Source organism: Candoia aspera, chromosome 5 (genome assembly GCF_035149785.1).
Source record: "Candoia aspera isolate rCanAsp1 chromosome 5, rCanAsp1.hap2, whole genome shotgun sequence".
Classification (NCBI taxonomy): Eukaryota; Metazoa; Chordata; class Lepidosauria; order Squamata; family Boidae; genus Candoia; species Candoia aspera.
Genome location: NC_086157.1, coordinates 104,244,598 through 104,270,421, shown reverse-complemented (window position 1 = coordinate 104,270,421; position 25,824 = coordinate 104,244,598). Strand labels below are relative to the sequence as shown.

General features: G+C 42.9%; 1 protein-coding gene across 1 annotated transcript in view; it reads left to right on the top strand.

Annotated features, from left to right (window-relative positions):
• The window catches only part of PIWIL4 (piwi like RNA-mediated gene silencing 4), a 38,434-nt gene extending 13,194 nt beyond the window's left edge, over positions 1 to 25,240 (top strand). Inside the window, exons 8-18 of the mRNA XM_063304483.1 lie at positions 1,535 to 1,652; positions 7,807 to 7,918; positions 10,804 to 10,988; positions 11,452 to 11,524; positions 12,918 to 13,118; positions 17,917 to 18,020; positions 18,799 to 18,869; positions 22,012 to 22,165; positions 22,725 to 22,859; positions 23,732 to 23,879; positions 25,101 to 25,240. Of these exons, the coding sequence (XP_063160553.1) occupies positions 1,535 to 1,652; positions 7,807 to 7,918; positions 10,804 to 10,988; positions 11,452 to 11,524; positions 12,918 to 13,118; positions 17,917 to 18,020; positions 18,799 to 18,869; positions 22,012 to 22,165; positions 22,725 to 22,859; positions 23,732 to 23,879; positions 25,101 to 25,217 (1,418 nt within the window). The 3' untranslated portion in view covers positions 25,218 to 25,240. The remainder of the gene's footprint in view (positions 1 to 1,534; positions 1,653 to 7,806; positions 7,919 to 10,803; positions 10,989 to 11,451; positions 11,525 to 12,917; positions 13,119 to 17,916; positions 18,021 to 18,798; positions 18,870 to 22,011; positions 22,166 to 22,724; positions 22,860 to 23,731; positions 23,880 to 25,100) is intronic.
• The last annotated feature ends 584 nt before the right edge of the window (positions 25,241 to 25,824 follow it).

Here is a 25,824-nt window from a genome sequence, read left to right as displayed (position 1 = left end):
TTTTCTAAAGGGGAGTGTGTGTGTGTATTAGGGACATATTCATATTATGCAGCCCGTCCCTCTTCTCATTGCAGTCTAAATAATAGGTAAAGGTAAAGGTTTCCCTTGACATGAAGTCCAGTCGTGTCCTACTCTAGGAGGTGGTGCTCATCTCCGTTTCAAAGCTGAAGAGCTGGCATTTGTCCATAGACACTTCCGTGGTCATGTGGCCGCCATGACTACATGGAACGCTGTTACCTGCCCGCCGAAGCTATTAATCTACTCACATTGGCATGTTTTCAAACTGCTAGGTTGGCAGGAGCTGGGACTAGCAACGGGAGCTCACCCTGTAATACTGTAGGATTATTCTGAATGGGTAGACTGGCTTTTAAACATTGCAACTTACATATATTAAATAGTATTTAAGTTACAATGTAAAAATACTATTTACACTGTACAAGTATATGTACAACATATGTATATTGCTGATAGAGGTAGAAGATGGGATGATTTCACACATCTTCTGCTTGCCTTTCAATCATATCTCCTGATTTAGTCTATCTGAGAACCTGTCAGCCCTTTCAGATAAACCAGACAGGAAACACGACCAGATGAGCTAATCCTACTTTATTGTAAGGCTACATTAACGGAATCTTACAAGTCTGAAAGTACAAATCTCCCGCCGTCCCTATTTATTGCTTGAGTGGTCGGGGCAGGTCTTTACTAAGCTTCTTCTTTAGACCGTTACCCTCTGTCAGACTCCCTTTCCTTTTATCTGATAATTCCCTAGGCAGCATCTCTTCCCTCTGTTCTCCAAGGTCACCATCACATTCCATTACAGGACCCCAAGGAAGCCAACTAGGGACTTTTAAAACTTCACAGACATTGGCAACCCATTGGCAACCCATGAAGAGGTTTTGGCCCCAGCATTATCAGGACCCTGAAATGTTTACTGCAGGTGGCTTACAAGCAGTATTAGAACTCTGATGAGGAGAGCTGTTGTTCCAACATCTCCCTGCCTATGACCATTGGAGACCTCAAGTGGGCTTAGAAGAGCCATGGAGTTGCTAGGTGCACACATGCTTGCTGTTGACTCTAGAATTAAGAGCCCTTGGCTCTTTCTGAAGCCTTAGTCATGTGTGACTGGGAAGGTGCTAAGGAAGAGTCATCTGGGTCTGAGTTCTCAGATGAAGGGAGAGGAACCAAGCTAGGTTGCAGCATGTGGATGATTTCAAAAATCAGACCTGGTTAATACTTGGATAGGAGACCACTATAAAATCCCAGGCCAGACTGGAGGAAGGCCGTAGCAAAGCATTTTTGTATCCGCTCTAGGAGTTGGGCTTTACCTTTATCTTCTTACATCCATGGCTGGGAAGTTATAAAAGTAGATTCTGAAAGCTCAGCCTGAACTAGAATGACCTCAGGTTCATCAGTTTTGACCATAATGACATGACACCTCTGACTCCGGGTTTTCACCATTCTTTTAATCCCATGTGCCACATACTGATTTATGGCTTAGTAAAGTATCCCAAATTTTTGTTGTTGTTGTTGTTAGGCCTTGGCAGACATGCAACTTCAGACTTTCGCTTGATGAGAGATTTTGCTCAACGGACTCATTTGTCTCCAGAATGCAGACACCAACAGCTGTCTAGACTTGCTGATAACATTCAGAGGTAATTTTCCTTCAAGATTGGTTCTGCTGCCTAACTGTACATCCACAGTGTTTGGATTTGAGTCTTTTACAACTGCATCTTTTGGGGAAAAACAGATAATAAAATAAGAGCACAGAGCCATTGCACAGATTGATATATAGACAAATTAGCTAACTGCTGAATATTCAATTTTTTTCTGAAGTCCCCAGTTGGAAGCTGCATTCAAAAAGTATTTCCACTTTAAAAAAAGAACTGCAGTAGAGATATTCTGTACTTCGATAATTGCATTTCTGTGTTTGGATTTTCTACATAATGCATTCAGAAATACATAATTATGCTAGGCCTAAGTTCATATATTCCATAGTATTTTACCTTTTGCTAATTATATTTGTCATGAGTGAGGATGGCGAGCAGGGGGCTCCCATCCAGGCTGTAAAGCACATGCGTAGTACTGAGGAATTAGGTGGCCATTCAAAGAGACACAGATCGGGCCCGCCTTAGTCTTTGGGTTTTATATGTCTGGGTTTTCCCACGCTTCTTCAGTTTGTTAGGATTCTCTGTTATGTAGCAGTAATAAAACACTAGAGACCTATTCCTTGTCTCAGTGTGGTTCCTGGCTGTTAGGACAATATTAGGGTAATTCGATGTTTAAGAGGGGGCATCAAAATATAAAACAAGGTGTCTCCAGCTGGGCTGCAATTTGCATCTCTATCTGAGTGGTCCCTGGCAATGCTAAACTTGACCATTGCTGATTTACAGGACAGTTTGAACCTCTTTCCAAGGCCTACTGCAACCTCTCTCTTCCTGGTTGTGGTCCTGGAGTGCATCCAGATGGGGAAATGATTTAGAAACATTTTAAGTAAGTAGAAGAATAGGTAACACATCTCGTTGCAGGAAAGAGTAACAGTTATCTCCTGCTGGGATTGATAAAAGGTGACAATTGACTTTATGTAAAAAAAAATCACTCAACATCAGTAATTACATTTATGATGGAGCAAAATCATCCATGTCTCCAAAGAAGTTAAGTCTAATTGAATTCAGGATTCAATTCTCTCAACCTGTACAGACTTGCTTCTTCTGCGTTTTTAACCACTAAATGGAGTTAAAGAATCACCTTCAGTTTACAGAGACACAAGGGCTATGTCTGAAACACAAATGGATAGTTTCAGAGGAATTGAAGAATACTGTCCAGAAATGTCTTATGTTTATTATTTATTTATTTATTTATTTCTTGATTAGATATATACCCACCTATAATTTAGAAGTTCAAGATGACATACATGATATAGGATCCCCTCCAATTTTTTCCCCAAACAACTACCCTGCATAGTAGGTTGAGCTGAGAGAGTGACAAGTAGTTATTGTGGAGAAAACCTGAGGAGACTATCAATATACAATGAAGTTCAGGGAGAAAGGTGGGATGCAAATAATAAATATATTCTCCTGTTTACTGTGTTGAAATCGGCTTAGTAAATAATTGTTCTCTGTCATTCATCTCTTTCACTTTCATCTTCTACTGTTAGGCTAGAGTCATGTACTACACCATCACAACTTGATTATTGTATCAACCCATTTTCTAGGTTCACATAATACAATCCTAAACGAACCCTAATTCTAAACCAGCCTTTCTCAACCTTTTGACCCTTGAGGAACACTTCAAATATTTTTCAGGCCTTGGGGAACTGTCCTTACTCATGACAGGAACCCCTGCATATTCAGGCTCAAATATAGGCCAGAAGTTACAAAATTATTATATTCGCTTCATATGTAGGCCTGTCTATATGCATTAACAGGGTTCTTAAACTAAAAATAAAGAATGAAACTTACCTCTTTAATGTGAAGTTGCCCGAATTTGAAATAATTTTTTAAATAAATCATGATCTCCCAGGGAACCCCTATTGACCTCTCGCAGAACCCTAGGGTGCCACGGAACCCTGGTTGAGAAACCGTGCTCTAAACACATGATAAATGGTGAATGCAATTAACTTAAATTACAGCTAATTCAGGTCAGCAGCGTGTGTTAATGCAACTGCTGTGCCTTTTGCAATTGTTAGATTTTAACTGAGCTATTTAAGTATTTGATGTGAATGCAGTCATTTTGATGAACAGTTGGATGGACCATTTCCTAAATTTCTGTAAGGACCTTTTACGATCTTGACATTTCTCCCAGCCACCTTTCTCTGCAAGATAAGCTAGGACTAGGCGCAGTTACTCATAACTTAAAGAAACTCTCCCCAATTTGGGTGCCCTCTAGGCTTATGGACTTCAACCCCAAGAATTCCCCAGCCAATATGGATATTGCCAAGAATTCTGAGAATTGGAGTCCACACGTATACATTAAGTCAGGTTAAGCTTGGGCCTACATTAAAGATTGCTCAGAAATACCCGTTGACCCAAAAGGCATCTGCCAAGTTTTTATCTGGAGCTTGTACTGTAATTATTTCCACAGCATGAAAATAATACTAAGGACATGTTATATCAGAGAGTATAATATTTTTACAAAAACTGAATGGAAGATATAGCAGAATTGCAAAGAAAAATGTGTATGTTTGGGGAAGAGTGCAGAAACGTGCTGAGTGTGAAGACTGATGAAGAAGAAAATTCTGAAGCACTACAAACCAAATGTGATAGAATTACAAAAATAAAGCTTTGACTTAACTATGATAATTTGCAAAAATGGCCAACTGAGAGCAATGAAGTTGATAGCGTTGCTCATCCGTATTCAGAATTCATAATTAATACACTCTACCAAACTCGTAGTGCACTAAATTGGAGGATCTGAGAAGGTTTGTATGTAGGGGCATGGCATAATGTAACATCTGTATCTCTTTCTCTGAGAGCTTAAGGGAAGATGGACTGTATATACCATTCGGATAAATTCCATGTATCATTTCCTGCAGCACCACTGAGCATCAGGACCTGGGTAGCTGCTCAAGCTAATACAGTCATCTAAAGCAGGGTTCCTCAACCGTGGCAACTCTAAGCTGTTCGGACTTCAACTCCCAGAATTCCCCAGCTGGCTCTAAAGTCAGTGGTCCATGAGTTCAGTTCCCAATAGAGGACTTGAACGTTACAGAATAAAATCTTGCTGTGTTCGTCTGATTTGTTGTTTATTCGTTTAGTCGCTTCCGACTCTTCGTGACTTCATGGACCAGCCCACGCCAGAGCTTCCTGTCAGTCGTCAACACTCCCAGCTCCCCCAAGGACGAGTCCGTCACCTCTAGAATATCATCCATCCACCTTGCCCTTGGTCGGCCCCTCTTCCTTTTGCCTTCCACTCTCCCTAGCATTAGCACCTTCTCCAGGGTGTCCTATCTTCTCATTATGTGGCCAAAGTATTTCAGTTTTGCCTTTAATATCGTTCCCTCAAGTGAGCAGTCTGGCTTTATTTCCTGGAGGATGGACTGGTTTGATCTTCTTGCAGTCCAAGGCACTCTCAGAATTTTCCTCCAACACCACAGTTCCAAAGCATCGATCTTCCTTCGCTCAGCCTTCCTTATGGTCCAGCTCTCGCAGCCATATGTTACTACAGGGAACACCATTGCTTTAACTATGCGGACCTTTGTTGTCAGTGTGATGTCTCTGCTCTTAACTATTTTATCGAGATTTGTCATTGCTCTTCTCCCAAGAATTAAGCGTCTTCTGATTTCCTGACTGCAGTCAGCATCTGCAGTAATCTTCGCACCTAGAAATACGAAGTCTTTCACTGCTTCTACATTTTCTCCCTCTATTTGCTAGTTATCAATCAAGCTGGTTGCCATCATCTTGGTTTTTTTCAGGTTTAGCTGCAAGCCAGCTTTTGCACTTTCTTCTTTCACCTTCATCATAAAGCTCCTCAGTTCCTCTTCGTTTTCAGCCGTCAAAGTGGTATCATCTGCATATCTGAGATTGTTAATGTTTCTTCCAGCGATTTTAACTCCAGCCTTGGATTCCTCAAGCCCAGCATGTCGCATGATGTGTTCTGCATACAAGTTGAATAGGTAGGGTGAGAGTATACAGCCCTGCCGTACTCCCTTCCCAATCGTAAACAAGTCTGTTGTTCCATGGTCTGTTCTTACTGTTGCTACTTGTTCGTTATACAGATTCTTCAGGAGGCATACAAGATGACTTGGTATCCCCATACCACTAAGAACTTGCCACAATTTGTTATGGTCCACACAGTCAAAGGCTTTAGAATAGTCAATAAAGCAGAAATAGATGTTTTTCTGAAACTCCCTGGCTTTTTCCATTATCCAGCGGATATTGGCAATTTGGTCCCTAGTTCCTCTGCCTTTTCTAAACCCAGCTTGTACATCTGGCAATTCTCGCTCCATGAATTGCTGAAGTCTACCTTGCAGGATCTTGAGCATTACCTTACTGGCATGTGAAATGAGTGCCACTGTTTGATAGTTTGAACATTCTTTAATGTTTCCCTTTTTTGGTATGGGGATATAAGTTGATTTTTTCCAATCTGATGGCCATTCTTGTGTTTTCCAAATTTGCTGGCATATAGCATGCATTACCTTGACAGCATCATCTCGCAAGATTTTGAACAGTTCAGCTGGGATGCCGTCATCTCCTGCTGCCTTGTTATTAGCAATGCTTCTTAAGGCCCATTCAACCTCACTCTTCAGGATGTCTGGCTCTAGCTCACTGACCACACCATCAAAGCTATCCCCGATATTGTTATCCTTCCTATACAGGTCTTCTGTATATTCTTGCCACCTTTTCTTGATCTCTTCTTCTTCTGTTAGGTCCTTGCCATCTTTGTTTCTGATCATACCCATTTTTGCTTGGAATTTACCTCCGATGTTTCTAATTTTCTGGAAGAGGTCTCTTGTCCTTCCTATTCTATTGTCTTCTTCCACTTCCACGCATTGCTTGTTTAAAAATAATTCCTTATCTCTTCTAGCTAACCTCTGGAATTTTGCATTTAATTGGGCATATCTCCCCCTATCGCTGTTGCCTTTTGCTTTCCTTCTTTCTTGGGCTACTTCTAGTGTCTCAGCAGACAGCCATTTTGCCTTCTTGGTTTTCTCTTTCTTTGGGATGTATTTTGTTGCCGCCTCCTGAACAATGTTGCAAACTTCTGTCCATAGTTCTTCCGGGACTCTATCTACTAAGTCCAGTCCCTTAAATCAATTCTTCACCTCCACTGCATATTTCTTAGGAATATTAGTGAGCTCATATCTAGCTGATCTGTGGGTCTTCCCTAATCTCTTTAGTCTGATCCTAAATTTTGCAAGAAGAAGTTCGTGATCTGAACTACAGTCAGCTCCAGGTCTTGTTTTTACCGACTGTATAGATGTCCGCCACCTTTGGCTGCAAAGGATGTAGTCAATCTGATTTCGGTGTTGTCCGTCTGGTGAAGTCCACGTATAAAGCCGTCTCTTAGGTTGTTGGAAGAGAGTGTTTGTTATGCAGAGTGAGTTGTCTTGGGAAAATTCTATCAGCCTATGTCCTGCTTCGTTTTGTTCTCCCAGGCCATGCTTACCTGTAATTCCAGGTGTCATTTGACTGCCCACCTTAGCATTCCAGTCTCCTGTGATGAAAATAACATCTCTTTTAGGCGTGTTGTCCAGTAGGTGCTGCAGATCCTCATAGAACTGCTGTACTTCAGCTTCTTCAGCATCTGTGGTTGGGGCATATATTTGGATCACTGTGATGTTAGATGGCTTGCCCTGAATTCGAATTGAGATCATTCTCTCATTTTTTGGATTGTATCCAAGCACTGCTTTAGCCACTTGACTATTAATTATGAAGGCTACTCCATTTCTTCTGTTGTCCTCTTGTCCACAGTAGTAGATCTGGTGGTCATTTGATGTGAAGTGGCCCATTCCAGTCCATTTCAGTTCACTGACGCCCAAAATGTCTATCTTTAATCTTGACATCTCACCAATAACCACATCCAGTTTGCCCTGGCTCATAGATCTTACATTCCAGGTTCCAATGGTGTGTTGATCCTTAGAACATTGGATTCGCCGTTCACCACCAGCACCGTCGGCTGCTAGCCGTCCTTTCGGCTTTGAGCTAGCTGTGTCATCACGTCTTGGGTAGTTGAACCCATCCTCTGTTCCTCTGATAAGTCCCATTAAAGATTAAAGTGGTCATGTATTGCCCCTTGGTGGTTGGCATAATTAAAATGTATACAAAAGATTCTGGATCCAATTTTTTAGGGTTGCAATTTTCCTTTCAGAAATAAAGATGCTCGCTTAGAATTAGAGAACTGGGGGTTGCAGATGGGATCCCAGACACTCTTGACTGGTCGTGTGGTCACCTCAGAAAAAATCCTCATGCAGAATGAGACCGTAAGTAATACCGGCTCAATTTGCATTTTACTTCATATTGTTGAATGCCACCTCCTCACATTGCCTTCATTTTCAGGTTAACTCTTTTAAGTATATATAATTTTTATTAAAGAAATTTTTAATAGAATAAAACAATACAAATTTTGAAAAAAGTAAAGAAAGTAAAAATTTTTTAAAGTAATAAGTAAGTGAAGAAAAGTGCAAAGAAAGAAATAGAGAAGAAAAAGAAAGAAAAAAAGTTACAAACAAGCTGCTTCCAATCTTCTTAACAGCAGTTACAAGTATATTTATATTTTACCCTCTCTCTCTATGGTTACAACGTAATTTCCTTCTTTCCATAGTCTACCCTTTCTAATCATCAAAACCATCAATGACAAGTTCATTTTTTACTTTTTTTCAACAAACTGTCCATAAGGGGTTTCCAGACACTAATAAAAGTAGTAGTTTCAGGTTAATTCTGAGGTAATGTATCAGCAACAACCCTTTCTGTAGATACGGGCAGGACCAGTCTTTCATTTCACAATGTTGCTGGGCTTCCAAAGACCCTCACAGGTAGAGGCAGTAGCTCAGCTGTAGCTCCAGAGAAAACAGGAGACAGTCTTGGAGTGTTTCCTCTGAAGTTCCAGGACAGACAGTTTCTGTCAGGCTCTGCCTGCGATCCAGTAACGACACAGACGCTAGCGTAGGCTTGGGTTCTGGCTTTATTGAGGAACAGAGTGCATGCCTTTAAAAGCTGAGAGTGAGGGGAGCGTGCCGGAACGGGATTTAAATAGCCCGCGCCGGTCAGCGCTCCACCCCACCTTATTCCAGGTGCGTCCCACGAGTCCCACCGGTTCCGTCCCTGTCAGGTGAGGGGTCGTTAAGCCCCCCTGTGCCCCGGGCGTCGCCTCGATCGCCTTCCTGAACGGTAATGACTCATTGCCGGGCGATCAGGCTCTTAATCCCTTTTGACAGCTCGGGCGCGCCTCTCCTGCTGTCTTGTCAATTACCTTTTGGCAACTTTGTATCTTTGTCTTCCACGCCGCCGGCTTTGGTTGTTACTTAGTTTCCAGCACCTGTTGCTTTCTTTTTGTTTCATGGTTGCCTTTTGCCTTAATCCGCCAGGGACCCATTTCCCTGTATTGTCATGCGAGCCGTTGCGATGTCACAAGCATCGCAAGGGTGATCATGACAGTTTCTCCCTCATGGGAATTCAGATGTCATCTTGCCTCCCTGTTCCTGAGATTTCTGCTTCAAAGCCAAGTTGCCATGTTACTTTGCCTCCTTCCCCAACTGTCTGGCGCAATCAGAGGGGCTTTGCTACTCCGTCCCACAATCAGCATTTTTTTTTTCCTGCTGTGAAAGCAAGTGCAACAAAGAATTGAAGGGCAGGGTGGAATTGGCCAGAGCTCCTGGTTCTCCACCCCACCCAGCCTCTCCTTTCTCCACCCTTTCCAGACAGGGAACAGCAGTGTTGACATTTGTGTGGGGACAGGAGACTACTGCAGAAAGTAAGAGAACGAGGATGGGGGCTAGGTGCAAGTGCCCAGTGCCCAGAGACTGAAAACGAGAAGCACTTTTTGAGTTTGGTCTCAGTTCATTTGTGCATGAGGATGATGCTGTTCAGGTTGAAAACAGTCCAGGCCAATGTGCTCCCTTGATATTTGCAGCGTTGGAGTGCTGAGCTGCTTTATTTCTTGTGTCAGGCAGATCTTGTATTGGGCAGCACTCAGAAGTAGACGAAGGAGGTTGCTAAATGGTGCAGGATAGGCAAATGGCACTGTATCCCTCCTCTAAGTTATAAAAATAGCAAAAAGTAAGGCTGTGTGAAACTCTTTGTCAGAAGAAGTGGTGGAAAACCTGTGAAGTGCTCATTTGGACACAACTAGCCTCCCAGGACAGACAGAATCCATCTCTCTTTTCCAGTTTAATCAACCTTCCGTCCAGCTGAGGACTTCTGCACTTGTCCTGTTTTTTAAACATAGGTCTAGCCCTCTTTCAAAATAACATTAAACCCATGTATGAAAGGAACTTGTATAATGCCGGATTGGTGTTTTCCAATACCTCTGCAGAGGCAGACATCTGATCTCTCATGCACTCCAAGCCAAAACAGTATAAACATGGGAAGGAGTACCCAGCAGTTGGACCCAGCTCTGGACCTGCCATGCATTGAAAGCAATTGGTGCTTTTTCCTGCCAGCAGATGATACTCTGTGTGGGGGGGGTGGGGGGAGGGGACCTCCCCATCACTTGCCTTAATCTGCCTGGACGTGCCTGGAGTGGGGAGAGGAAGAGCCACTCTTGGGGTTGGTGGACTCCCTAGTCCTGCCGAGGCCGGTCTTGCTCCCCTCTGGGTGGTATTAGATCTGCCATTACTTGGATCTCATTACATTTTATATTTACTTATTGATACTGTTATTTGTAGATTAATGATATTATTACGATTTTACTCAATTTCAAACTCTTTTATTGTGAACCGCCCAGAGTCCCCAGCATGAGGGAGACGGGTGGTGATAAAAATATGATAAATAAATAAATTGTCCTGCATTAAAATTATAAGGGCAGAATCACTTTCTGGCTTTGTTAGTGAGAGAGAATAGGGATCAGTTGTTGGGGTGGTGTAATTTATGCCAGAATAATTTTTCTTCTCTTTTTCATGTTGAAAAGCTATATTGCAGGAAAAGCCTCTGTCAGTAGCTGTCATTCTTTGAGTTGTTCCCAGAACTTTGTTCTTGTGATCATGCAATGTTATTTCCAGAACGAACTTCCCTCCCTTACATTTGAAAAATGGAAAAAAAGCAGAATATAAAGCCAGACAATTGAAATGGCATTTAACACTTCCATTTTTTTGAGAGTCAATCTTCATTTACTGATGTCTTGTGCCTCTTTGTTCTTTTTCTTTGACAGTGTTTGCCAGCGAACCCTGCGGATTGGTTCAGAGATTTGCACAATATGAAGATAATCAGCGGAACCCCTCTGGAGAGCTGGCTAGTCCTGTGTAGTTACAAATACACGGAGCTGGCCCATAATTTTGTGAACTGTTTGAGAAGAGTAGGAAGGCCCATGAATTTTCGAATTGAATATCCCAGAATGTGAGCTATATTGGATTCTTCATTCATCAAGTCCTCTTAATTAACCTTTTTAATATATATTCTTAATAAATATTTAATAACATATCAAGTTTAAACCTAGGCTTCTAAATGTCAGTAAGATAGACATTTTGCTAAACCTTTTGGGGAACAAGATTGGTTGCTCACTCTCTTTCAGCTGTACACTGGATAGAGAGGCCTGGCTTTGTTGTTCCATAATGGCAGAGATAACCCATAGGTTGAGAAACACTGCTATAGACCATATTTCCCTCACAGGAAAGTAGATTTTATGTACTAATAACCTGCAGAGATGTTGAGTATATGGATGGGATGGTGATGAACTTTATCCTACGTTTGGCATCCTATCCTTGGGAAGCCAATAATGGACTAAGAAATAGGCTTCACTCTGCCTCATAAGATGTTAGCAGGGTATTGTTTCCTGATATGTTCTCATTTTGGTCTGCAGTGTGCAAATAGAAGAGGGCCCTCTGCCATTTGTGAAAGTCCTACAACAGCACATGAATCCTGAGCTGCAGCTGGTATGTATGCAGAATTGGTAAGAATTGCTTTTCAAGTGTATTCAGTGGAGAAAAAGACACCTGCCAATTATCCAGGTCATGGGAAGGAAATTCTTGAAGGCTGGTCTTTCCAGAAGAAACAGTACAATTGGCCAAGATACAAACATAGATTTTGCATGGTTATGATTAAATGTTGTATGTTAGCAGCTGTCCCTGTATCCTGATATGGTAGCTTCTTTTATTTCTGGAAATCTTGATAATACCTTGTCAGAATATGCTGAAATCTAAACAAATAAAATCAAAGAATTGGAAGAGGTAGTTTAGGCCATGAACCCACTTATATTTGGAATGGTGAGCTGATTTGAAATTTTGAAAGCAATCTGTCTCAGATCTCTTAGAAAAAGGTTGTCCTGGCAAGCGTGGCCATTCACAAAAGATGCATATCAGAAGGCAAACTGGTGAGGTTGCTTCCTGCTACCATATTTTACTTCCCCTGCTGTCAGGCCCAGCCCAAGAACGACAAGGAATCAATCCAGCCAAACTTCAATTCTTTATTTGCTCACACCGTATAGACAGAATCTTGCCAGACTAAAGCTACTGTACCTAACCTCAGGGGAAATAACCTGGGAAGGCTCTAGGGCGGGGCTAGTCTGAACCTCTTAGTCTTCCCACCATCGCTTCCCGGACTGTGTTTTATCTTGCTCCCCTCCTTGGAATGTGCTCCGTCCGTCCTGAGAACCAGCAGTGTTATTGAAGTCCATCACACCTGTCCAAACGTTCTCTACTGCCTCTACCCAGTTTGCATTTTGTGTGTTCTTTTTCTATGCAGGTGGAAATCACTTACATTTAAAATCTGAGTTGCAGCAGTCCACTGTTTTAATTATTCAAAGGATGTCTATGGGCATACATGGAGTCCAGAGACATTCTTGTATGTAATAATGATGTTGGAAGCTAATGTTTTCCTTCACAATATATTTCCATTTTTAAAAATTTCATGTAATCTAAAAAATTTAAAAGTTAGATAGTACAAGAGCCTAGGAGGTATAAAGGGAGACATCTATAGAAAGTTGGATCCTGGTATCACATATCAGAAACTATGTTATAAGATTTCTTGGTTTCTATTTTTAGAGGGTTTTTTCTCCCTCTTTCTTCATAGTTTGTGATTTGGAGATTAAAAATGTTCAATGACTAGCTAGTTTTGAAGGTTGTTGATTTGGAAGAAACATCTTCTGATCTTTCAGAAAGTAATCTTATGGCCAAGCTACACCTTACACACAACATACGAAAAAAACACTTGATAACATAGCTGTGATGGCTGAAAAGACAGCATTGTAGGGAGAAGTTATCCACACAACTGGGTAGGGATAAGTCTTCCCTCCTTGAATGGGTCTGCATATCTTGTTTCTGTTTCTAGGTATTATGTGTATTGTCTTCCAATAAGAAGGACTGTTACGATGCTGTGAAGAAGTTCTTGAGTCTTCAGTACCCTGTTCCTAGCCAGTGTGTACTTGCCCGTACATTGACTAAACAAGGAATGATGATGAGTGTGGCTACAAAAATTGCTATGCAGATTATCTGTAAGCTTGGAGGGGAGCTCTGGGCAGTTGAGATACCAGTAAGTAATTCTTTCCAAATAAAATAGATGTTGACCATATCATGGGCAGAAGGAAGAATTAAGATTGTTGGTCAAACCTGAAATGATTTGCAGTCAATCAGCAATGAGTTCTGACTTCTGTTTATCTAAAAGCAGGAACTAAATCCCTCCCACCCTAAAATATGCTGTTGAAAAGGAAGGAGATGAATATTATTGATCGAAGGAATCAAAACTATAATACAGCGCTGGCATTCAGCAGCTTTTAAAAACACCTTTGCACCAGCCTCTGGATTTCAGAGTTCTGCTGAAAAGAAAGAAATCTGAAATCTGCCCCATCCTGCTATAGATAGTCACATGGTGTGTGTGGGTCTGTCTGTCCGTATCTATTGACATGTAACCCTGTTTCATACTCATTCAGTCTGTTCTAAGAATTCTGGGAGTTGTAGTTCTATACAGTGTCAGGCACTTGTTCGCTTGAAGATGCCTGACTATTCCTTTCAAGCAAAGTCTTGCAGGGGATGTCAAGAAATGGATGTGATGTTGATTGTGCATCTAAGAAACAGAATAATATGTTGATACATGCAGCCTATACATGGCCCATTTTATTATCTAAGTTAGTAAGACAGTCTTCTAGTTTTATCATGCAACTTCTTAAAGAAGATACTGGCTCTTTTTAAGACGTCAATTAAAAATTGTCTCTATTTTTATTAATTCCCCCTAATCTATAGCTTTTGTATGCTCTGTGACTTTTCCTAATGTCTTAGTCTCTAGTATAAATACTCAGAGTTTTTTATACACATTTCTCCAATGTGCTTTTTAATATAATGTCCTTGATGAGACTTTTAAAGTGTAAATTTCTCTGGTGCTCTTTTTAAAGCAAAACTGTGCCTTTGGCATACCGTTTTCAGAAGTATACTCTTCTTCTGAATACACCTTTTTGCAGAATTTTGACCAAACAAAGCAGTGAGGGCAAGTAGTTTCAGCAGTGCCACAGACTGTAACAGCACAGGGGACCCAGGTGGCACAGTGGACCTCGTTGTGACAGGCCTTAGCGGCGAGGGGTGATGGGCCAGAAATTGAGAACTTGGTCATCCCCTTCCAACATGCCTAGAGACGGTGGAGAGCTGCTGGGGCCCCTCCAGTGTGAATGAGGGACTCCCTCCTGGGAGTGAATGACGAGCGGCGAGTCCAGGAGTGTGTGAGGTTGAGGGAGGACATACGTCCTGAGTGAGAGACAGGAGGTGAGAGGGAGTGAATGTGATGCACCCCTGCCGACTAGTAAGAGGGGTTGAGCGGGGGGCATAGTGAATGGGTTGGTGATGGCTAGGTCCTGACAGCGCCAAGAGCGTGAGCTGGTGTGCCGGGGGACTTGCCTTGTGGGTAATTGTGTATGTGTGACGATGTATGAGTGGATGGAGGGACCCCTATTTCAAACCAGGGACTCCAGAGGTCCAGAATCGGGGGCAAATGGATTTGGAGTGTCTGGGGACTGTAGGGTGGGCTAGATCATTGAGGTGGTGACCGGCAGGGGATGCTATGGTGGGAGCCGGAGGGCAGGCCATCTTCGGGCAAGACGCCTCCGGTGTTTGTTACCAGTGGCCCTCTGCACTCAGCCCCAGGCCCTAGTCATCAGATTCCTAGGGGCCCTGGTCTCCGACTGCTGCTGCTTAACGCCAGGTCAGTCAACAACAAAACCCCCCTCATATGTGATTTGATCACTGAGGTGGGGGCAGACCTGGCGTGTATCACCAAGACCTGGCTGGGCCCCAAAGGGGGGGTTGCCCCTTTTGGAATTGTGCCTGGCTGGGTTTATGGTATGGCACCAGCCGAGACACCAGGGCAGGGGAGGAGGGGTGGCTGTTGTCATCCGTGAATCTCTAGTGGCCTTCAGAAGCTCTGCTCTACAAGTGGCCGGCTGTGAGACCCTGTTCTTCAAGTTGGGTTCCCAAGAACAGTTGGGAGTGTTGCTACTGTACCAGCCTCCCTGCTGCGTAGCAACCTCCCTGCCTGTCTCAGGGTTGGCAGAAGAGTTCCCCAGACTTATGGTTTTGGGGGACTTCAATCTGCTATCCCTGGGGCGTGCCTCAGAGGCGGCTGGGGAGTTCATGGCTACCATGGCAGCCATGGGCCTGTCCCAGATTGTTTGGGACCCAACTGGAGACAGTGGCCTCAGATTTGGTTTTCTTGTTGGAGCAGTGGCAATGTGATCTGAGGGGAGAGCTGCAGCTGTTCCCCATTGTCATGGTCAGATCACACCCTGGTGGCCCTGAGATTCTCTTGTGCCACCCCCTTCTGCAGGGAGGCTGGACCCATTCGATTGGTCCGCCCTGGTGACTGATGGACCCGGCAGGGTTTCAGAGGGAGCTGGAGGTTATTCTCGAGGATCTGCTGCATGGTCCAGCAGAGGGCCTGGACAGGATCATGCCTGTGCGGCCTCTCTTATCCCATCGAACCTGACACTCCCCATGGTTTACGGAGGAGTTGAGGGTTCTGAAAAGGGTTAAGAGATGTCTAGAGCGCTGCTGGAGGAAGACAAGGACTGAATCTGACCGAACACAGGTTAGAGCCGCTATTAAGGCCTACCTTGTGGCTATAAGAGTGGCGAAGTGCCAATACTTCTCCACTCTTATCACATCTGCAGAATGCCACCCGATGGCCCTGTTTAAAATCACTCGTTCCCTTCTTGGGAAGGTGGGCCCATTGACCCACCTACAGGGCTGTGCAGAGGAGTTTTCTGAGCATCTGCATGATAAAATCGCTTGAATTTGTGCCAAGTTAGACTCCAGGCATGAAGCATGGTCTTTGGAAATACCAAGGGAGCGTTCTTACCTAGTTATTTGGGAACAGTTTGATCCTGTTGGACCTGAGGAAGTGGACAGGATCCTCTGGACTGTGAATGCCACCACTTGCCAATCTAGACCCATGTCCCTCCTGGCTGGTGAAAGCAGCTCAGGAGGTGACATGTGGTTGGGTCCAGGCGATGGTTAATACATCCTTGAGGGAGGGGGTGTTTCCAACTGCCTTTAAGGAGGTGCTGGTACACCCCCTCCTCAAGAAACCATTGCTGGAGCCTACTCTACTGGATAATTTTCATCCAATCTCCCACCTCCCATTTTTGGGGGACGTGGTTGAGAAAGTGGTGGCGTTGCAGCTCCAGAGGATCCTGGAGGAAGCGGATTATCTAGACCCCTTTCAGTCAGGTTTTGGGCAAAGATATGGGATGGAAACGGCATTGGTTGCACTTATGGATGATCTCTGGGGGAGTGGGATGAGGGCAGTGCATCCATTCTTGCTCTTCGTGACCTCTCAGCAGCTTTCGATACCATCAACCATGGTATCCTTTTGGGGCGGCTCAGGGAGTTGGGGGTGGGCGGCGTGGTCTTACGCTGGTTCACCTCCTTCCTCCAGGGCTGGTCCTAGTCGGTGGTGATAGGTAGCGAGAGGTCCAACCCTCGGCCCCTTCTTTGTGGGGTGTCCCAGGGTTCGGTTCTCTCTCCACTCCTTTTTAATATCTACATGAAACCACTGGGTAAGATCATCCGTCACCATGGATGAGGTATCATTAATATGCTGATGATACTCAATTGTACATCTCCATCCCAGGTGAGGTAAGTGATGCTGTGGCCTCCCTCTCTTGGTGCCTGGGGGCTGTGGGGGCCTGGATGGGGAACAACAGGCTTCAGCTGAACCCTGGTAAGATGGAGCAGCTGTGGGTTAAGGGCTCCTCTGTATCCGGGACTTTGTCATCTTTGGTTCTGGATGGGGTTGCACTGCCCCAGACAGATCTGGTGCGTAATCTGGGGGTCCTCCTGGACCCATGGCTCCTGCTCAAAGAGCAAGTGAGAGCCATGGCCAGGAGAGCCTTTGCGCAGCTTCGTGTTCTGCACCAGTTACGCCCCTTCCTGGATCAGGAGGCCCTTCAAACGCTCACTCATGCCCTTGTTATCTCCCATATAGAGTATTGCAATGCACTCTACACAGGGCTACCCTTGAAGAGTATTCAGAAGCTACAGCTGGTCCAGAATGCAGCCACGCGGGCTATCTTTGGTGCCCATGTAATACCTTTACTGCGTGAGCTGCATTGGGTGCCAGTTTGCTTCCGGGTCCAATCCAAGGTGTTGGTTATCACCTTTAAAGCCCTACATGGCATGGGGCCAGGCTACCTCAGGGACCGCCTCTTCCCTGTTATGTCAACCTGTCCCACCCGATCATGCAGAGAGGACATGTTGTGGACCCCGTTGGTAAGAGAACTCCCATCTGGTGGGGTGCAGTAGGTGGGCCTTTTCTGCAGTAGCTCCTGCCCTCTGGAACATCTTGCCCCCGGAGGTGAGGTTAGCCCCATCGCTCCTGGCCTTCCGGAGGAATTTGAAGACCTGGCTCTGCCACCTGGCTTGGGGCGGGGAGTGGAGTCATCATGCTTGGGGATGGCTAGTGCCCTAGAGCACTCGTCACATACAAGGACTAAGTTATTATCTGCCATTTGGATTCCATTTTTATCTATAATTATTGTTTATTTGTAACTTTTTAAATATTATATTTTTATTCCTCATCTATAGAAATTTATGGTTGATTTCTGTTATATCCCTGATCAGACCACTGAAGGAGGAAAATGAAGACAAGGTGCTATGGCTGCTGGTATCTTCCCATCAAGTTCTTTCATGCTACATAAAGACTTCACACTGAATGCCCCATCCAAATTGTATAATCCAAGAGGCAGTCCTTGCCTTGTGGCTGGGCCTGGGACACTGATAATGCTATAGCTCCATAGAAACAACAGGTCTTGTTTCATCCTCTGATTCAGTTGTTATTTATTTAACAGCTGAAGTTCCTCATGGTGGTCGGCATTGATGTCAACAAAGACACTGTGACCAAAGAAAGTTCAGTAGTTGGATTTGTGGCCAGCCTGAATGCCTCAATAACTAAGTAAGATTCTTTATTTCCAAAGCTCTCATTCTGAGGAAGTTTGCACTTAGGTCAGATGTTGCAGTGGCAGCTCCATGCCGAGGTAATGCAGACTAGTCATTCTCACATTATTGTCCATTACTTTGCCTGTTTAGCATTTCTCATCACCTGCACCCCCATCCATTTGTTACTTGTCTCTACAATAGGATATATCTCTAAATCAGTTTGCCTGAAGAGGAAGTAAAGATGGTGGAGTCTGGTGCTCTCTGAGCTCGGTTGTTTGCTTGCAGATGTTTCATTACCCAACTAGGTAACATCATCAGTGCTACCTGATTACTTGATTAGCACTGATGATATTACCTAGTCGGGTAATGAAACATCTGCAAGCAAACAACCAAGCTCAGAGAGCACCAAGGACTCCACAGCTCAGCCCTATAGGAAGTAAAGATCTTGAGAGAAGTCAGGAATTGCTGTCCCTAAACTTTAAGAAACCTTGGCCTCTTGGCATTTTCTTTGGTTGATAAAGGAATGTAAAGTGCAGCATGAGACACAATAATAGAAACAGCTATTCAGACATTTGAGAAAGTATATAGATCAAAGATGAGAAACTGATGGCCCTGCAGATGTTGCTGAAGGACAGCTCTCAGCATCCCCTTGTCATTTCCCACAATATTAAGCAGAGTGCTGGAAATCATAGTTCAGTAACATCTGAAAGAGAAGTTCCCCATTTCTGGACCTGTGTTATTCTTTTAACCATGCTGAATGCTTTATAGCTAATTGACATTTTCTTTGTGTGCAGGTGGTATTCTCGTTGCATTTTGCAGCATGCAGGAGCCAATATGGCAGATTGTTTAAAGGTCTGCATGGAAGGTAAAGAGTAATTTATAAAGAGTATGAAATATGCTTTGCAATTAAAACTTTACCTGGCTGGAATAAAGCAAGGTTTCTCAAAATAGTAGCTAATATTGTTTTTCCCTTTGGCAAGACAAATATTACAGTGATGATATGAAGTGGATAAGGGGAGTTCTCATCCATAATTTATCAATTTATTACCATTTGAATGCTGCTTCCCATTTTAAAAAAAATCAAGTGAAAAGAGTTGATTAACATATACATCAAAATATTATATAAAATATGCAATCGGCAGATTTTCAGAGAGGGTGCATTTATATTATAAAATTGGAAGGGATTAAGCAGCCACACCACATTTTTGTTTCATTATAGATGTCACATCGTCCTTTTTTGTCCCTCTCCTATAGTGGCAATGCTGACCTTCAACTTTTCCAAAACGTGGTTGCCTTTAGGTATTTAGGAATGTAATTGCTATAGTCGGGTGGGCACAATGGCATGAGTGTAGTCACAACACATCTGAAGGGTGTCACATTGGCAAAAGCTGCTACTGTTGTACCTGATCAGATTTGGCATTGAGGAAGGAGTTTTGATTTATTGATGGTATTTATTGCACGGATTTGTATACCGCCCCATCACAAAGACTTAAGGTGGCTTACAAAATTAAAATACGTATCAACCTTAAAAAACCAACATTCCTTCATCCCCATAACATTCATGAAACTCATCACATAAAAATGAGGAGTAAAATAAGATCAGAGAGCCGGTTTGGTGTAGTAGTTAAGGCACCAGGCTAGAAACCAGGAGCCTGGGAGTTCTAGTTCTGTTTTAGGCCTAAAGCCAGCTGGGTAACTTTGGGCCAGTCACTCTCTCTTAAGAAGAAGACAGTGGCAAAAGTGTTGCAAAGAAAATAGCATGGACTTGTCCAGGTAGTCAGAAAGAGTCAATAATGACTCAAGGGCACCAAAAACAGTCAACTGAAAGAAAAAGCAGAATGTGCACCCCTTACCAATCAAACGTTTTTGCAGGACTCAGACCAGTCATAGTTGCCCTGTCATAGGGCTTTGCATTATATGATTTTTAGAAGGTGAGTGACTTTTTTTATCAATTAATTTCATCAAAATTCTTAGGAGAAAATTAACACAGCTTCACTATGTACCGGGGCTGGAAACAGACTGTAGATTTGAAAAGGATTGGCATGAATCTTATTTATATATAACTGATTATATTCTTCCCTTCCTACCACATGATACAGTGTGTTTCAAGAAGGCATACACAATTGTGTTTTTAAATTACCATTTGAATTATAAACTATAAATCATCAAATGAAACATAGAAACATAGAATTATGGAGTTTGAAGGGACCAGAAAGTTTACCTAGTCCAACCCTCTGCAGGGTGCAGGAAAACCAATTAGACCATCCTCAAGAGATGTCTGTCCACCTCTTGAGACCATATAATATATCAGCAAAATAAAATCTTAAAGGAATGCAAGAGCTGTAACCAATTAAAAAAAATTTCCCATGTTGTTGAAAAGATACTCTATACACTGCAAGTGAACTTCTATCTGGAGAGAATTCTGAGGTGCCACAACCAAGAAGTTCCTTTCTGTAATCGTTACTTGCAGTGCGAGCATTTAAAGGAATACTTCTATAGCATCTAAGTGTGCAAATGTGCTGATACAACATTGATTTGATTTTCTGGCTGTGCAGTTACACGGTGATTTAATAATAAACACCAGTTTGGATGTGGAAACCGACGGGAAGTTTTCTTTGCCATTAATGTATATTAGGCTCATCCAGCCAAGCACAGTCTGCCAGCCATATTTTGTGAGCTACCAGTCCATTTGGCCCTTGACATTCCCTCTTTATGGGATGTCATTTATGGTTGGTGTGCTGCATTTCTCTTATTGGGCTGTAAATGAAACAGGCCTGATCCACACAGATACTTGGTTCTGCCTTGGCTCTGAGAACATTTTGAAGAGAGTGGGAAGTGTATTTTCCCAACAGTTCCCTAATCTGGCAGTCTCTGAATGTGCTGGATAACTGATTTTGTAATTCCCAGATGGCCAGGCTGACTGAGGATTACATAGTGTAAAACATCTGGTGGCTAGGGTCAAACCTATTTATTTGTTAGATATTTCTTCATTCAGTCACTTTGGATGCGTAATATTGTATCTTTTGTCCAGTACTCAAGGTAGCTTAGATGGAGCTCCCCACAAAAAATAACTGGGCTGAGAGAGAATGAGTGATCCAAAGTCAGCAAATGAAATTCCATGAATAAGGATGGACATGAATCTGGATCTCCCCAGTTCTAGTCCAGGTTCTTTACCACTACACCAACTGGCTCTTTGTCATATCATCTGTACTGAAAAACAATCTAGTATTGCCCCTAACTATATTTTGAAACCATTATTGGACAGCTAGGACCACTGAATGGAGCATAGTTTGACACAGTGGAGGACCTGTGCACAGAAAAACAATATTATCTTAAATAGCTTTAATGAGCATTTTAGAGAAATACAGGTTATTGATCTTACACACTCATCTCTCCCAAGCATAAAGAATCACATACTTAGACAAAGCAGGTTTAAAAGTAAAAAGAGTCTTACTGATTTTATTCTTGGTTCAGTTACGTCCATCTTTGGTGGAAAAATTAAGATTCTTTATTTCTTCTGTTCACTAAACTTAATGAACTCTTAGCCCCCATAGCTGCTAAGAGCTGTGTGCAGAAAATGGGAAAAATCCTTCTTCAAGGCCCAAGCATGTGGCCATAATGGAGGGAGAGAGAGCAGCATGCATGCTGCCTCCTTGATAGGTGGAAGAAGGAGGAAGAAGAGAGAGAGGAAGTGGAGTGGCAACAAACAGCTTTCTCGCACATGGAGAATTGCATAATGGGATCAACTCATCAATATGCTAATGAGGCATGCTGGTTTGTTAACATCTCCAACATATTCAGCATAGTAATATAACTTCTTCAAGCAAGTGGCAAGTTTTTAAAAAATGTGGATGGGTGCATAAACCTTTCCACTGCTTTCATTTATCTAGAAGCAGCTCTTGAAAGTTAACTCAAATGTAATAATAAGGTTTTCCTTGCAGATTCCTTTCCCCCATCAGTTACCTGAATCCAGTCTGCTTTTGCCTTTCCTTCTTTCAATTCCACAGGAGCTATAAGGAAATGGCAGAAATGTAATGGACAGCTACCTACACGCATAATAGTATACCGGGATGGTATAGGAGATGGGCAGTTGAAGATGTTAATGGATTATGAAGTCCCACAATTGCTCAGTGTCCTCGATGAATGCAGTGGGGGCTGCAGGTAAATATGTCCTACCTTGCATGAAGCTGGTGGTATAAAACATCAGACAGCCATCTTTCCCCATGTTGATCCGTCCCTGTGCAAATGGCCCACTCCCCAAACTCAGAAGAGCAAAGGAGAGGAGGACTTGCAGGGTGCTCCATGATGCAGGAGCACCTGCAAATACTCCTCTCCTTCCCCCTTCTGAATGAATTCTCCTTTCTCTTTTTTTTTAGGTTACACCTGGTTGGTGCTATATTTGTACTACCTTAGTTTTACATAAGTCACAGTTTGCAAACAGAGGGATTCATGCAGAGAGAGAGGAGGAAAATTTGGGTGCTGGCATTTCTGTCCGGTAATTATAGGCAAGAGACTGGGCAGCATTACGTTTGCATTATTTTTCTCTCTGGGATTATTAACACTGAGGCCATCACCCCTAAATAAAATACTATGAAATAACAACAGTTGTTGGGAGCCAGATTTGATCTGCAGCGTCTCTCATTTCACAGTGGAAGTAATGAGTGATTAACCAAGTAATTCACTGTTTTTCATTGGATTTCTTTTCTTTTTCTTTTTATAGTATCGGGAGACCCAAGATGTCACTGATCATTGTGAAAAAGAAATGCCTTTGTCGCTTCTTCACTGAGTCTAACAGGAGCCTGAAGAATCCTCCTGTTGGGACTGTTATTGATACAGAAGCCACCCAACCTAAATGGCAAGTATATATTGTCACAACCAGAGACACTCTTGTGTCTGTATAACCCAGGGACAGGCAAACCTTTTACAGTTGGAGGAGGTACCCTTCTCCTTTTACGAAGGAGCATGGTTGGTGAGATGATGCTGTGATACAGTATTTTTCAACCTATGCAACTTTAAGATATCTGGACTTCAACTCCCAGAATTCCCCAGCCAGCATGGAGAATTCTTGGAGCTGAAGTCCAGATGTCTTAAAGTTGCTGAGGTTGAGAAACACTGCTATAGTGGGTTGGGCTGAAATTTTTGATGATTTTGAGATGCTGGAAGGTTTTTAAGGGAGAAAATAGGTATGTTGAACACTGCTTTGTATGCATCAACAACATGCAGTCCGTCCCCTAAATTGACATTTGCTTATCCTAAAATAGATACATAATATAAATAGAACCAAGCTCCTTTACACTGACTGATGTACTAAGTACTAATGACTTAATTTAATTTTTAAGGTTTCTTCTTAATTCCTTGTGTTTTTACTTTAGTTGCAGTTAATCTCCTCGAACATTCAAATGAATAGGAAGGCAGGATAAAAATCTAAGAAATCCATATCCCAATGAATTATTGCCTTATTTATTTGTCAAATTTATATAGTCACCCATCTCATGGGAAGCGACTCTGGGCGGCATACAATAATCAGATAAAAATAGTACATATATAAAAGCAAGGATTAAAAATATAAAAGTCCACATTAAAAAATTAATCAAAACAGAAATATACACAGACCGCAGGCAGAGAGAGAATGAATGCATCCTCCTCAATAGTGGAACCATTGCTACTGTTAATCAGTTCATGCTACATGAAAGTTTTTCCAGTACTAATTCTACCTTTGTCCAACAGGTATGACTTTTTCTTGATTAGCCAACTGGCAGGCCAAGGTACTGTCAACCCCACGTACTATAACGTGGTTTATGATGACAACAGGTTAAAGCCAGACCATATGCAGCGGCTCACTTTTAAGTTGTGTCACCTCTACTATAATTGGCCTGTAAGTAGCACCCTGATGCCATCAGCCTAGAGCCTGTCTCTCCCATCTCCTGGTGAAGTAAGGAGGGGAATAGTCTTACTGCTTTCCCCAATGTGGCATCTTCCAGATGTGGTGGACTTCAACTCCCAGCCTCCCCAGCCAGCATAGCTTACTCACTGAGAATGCTGGAAGTTGTATCCCAGTGTCTCTGGAGAAAGAGAGGACCTCTCTGCCGCTCCTGATCCCACCATTTCCCTTGGCATCCATTCATGTGCGGTAGCACCACGGTTTGCTCCCCAGCCAGTTAAGCAGCTGGCCACACAAGGCATCACTCTGAGAAGGTCCTTGGCTTGTCCACTGTGCACTGGCCTGCCCAGCTGCCTGCTCTGAAGACTCTCTCAGAATGAGGAACCTCAGGCAGGAGGCAGGCTGGTAGGTTGTTTAAGAGAGCTGTACTCTCTAAGTTCCATGAGGCTGTTTCTCTGAGCAGTGGTTTGAGGGCAGCTGATGGAGGCCTGGCCCATCTTATAGCCCATCCTGCTCCACCAGTTGAAATGCTTGCTAGAAGTAACCCTTTCTAGAGTACTCAGCTAGGGAAGAAGTGTGAAATATTCTAAAATTTCTAAAATATAGCCATACCCTCCACCGGGCTTTCAACTTGTAAGTGTCCAGAGGGTAAGACTCACCTTCTGTTTGTAATCCCTGTCTGGAATTAGATTAACTACTAGGTATTGTTGACTGGAGGGTTCAGGGACTCTTACAGGTAGTCCTCGCTTAACTACCACAATTGGGATCAGAATTTTGGTTGCTAAGCGAAGAGGTCATTAAGTGAATCTGACCTGATTTTATGACCTTTTGTGGTGGTCATTAAGTGAACCATGTTGTTAAGTGGATCACGCAGTTCCCCATTGATTTTGCTGGCCAGAAGCTGGCCAGGAAGGTTGAAAATGGTGATCACGTGACCACAGGATACTACAGTGGTCATAAATGCAAACCAGTTGCCAAGCGCCAAAATCACGATCATGTGACCGTGGGGACACTGCGACAGTCATAAGCGTGAGAACTGGTTGTAAGTCAGTTTTTTCAGCACCGTCTTAAATCTAAACTGTCACTAAATGAATGGTTGTTAAGTGAGGACTTACCTGTATTATGTTTCTTTTACAAGATTCTAGAAACAGCTTGCTGCTTTTGGCCCTAGGTGGCAGTGCAAGACAGTGACATCCCCACCTTTTTGCTTTCTAGGGGTTAATCAGAGTGCCAGCACCTTGTCAATATGCCAACAAGCTGACATTTTTGGTCAGCCAGAGCATCCATAGAGAGCCAAGCCTAGAACTTGCAGACAAGCTTTTCTATTTGTGAAGATGCTGGAGGAGCTGCAGTGATGAAGATTTTGGTTTTGAAAAGAAAGCACTGTCTTCAGTTTTGGGGCTGCTTCAGTTCCAGAAAGAAGAGGTGTAGCATTTCTCGCCTCCCCATCAGTAGCCTTGGAGTAAAAACTTGATGGTTGTTGTATGTTTTAATGAGAATTTTTTGTGTGAAAGTCTCCTATTTGAAGGCGTTGTTTATTCTTGTAAGTGAATATTTAAGATTGTGCAACTATCTTAGAAGAAAATATTTCAGAAAACTGTTCTGTAGTTTACTTATTTTTATTACTAATAGTTTCGTAATAAAGCATGCCTTTAATCCTAGCTTATTTTTATTGGCTGAACAGTGCTTGGGCACAGTTTATTCTTAATGTTAATACTTTATTTTATTTCTCATGTTGCATACAAGGGAGTCTTCCGGAGGAAGGTGCACTCCCAGATTGGGGAAGACTGATAAAAATAATGCATAACACATAAAATAAAAGGAGTTAAGAGTTCCCCTCTGCTAGGTAGGAGTTACAGGCAGTAGTCTAAATACAAGTCTTGAGCCTAACCTGAGGCATATCTTTGTGCCTCAATAGATTTTCTTTTAATATTTTGAC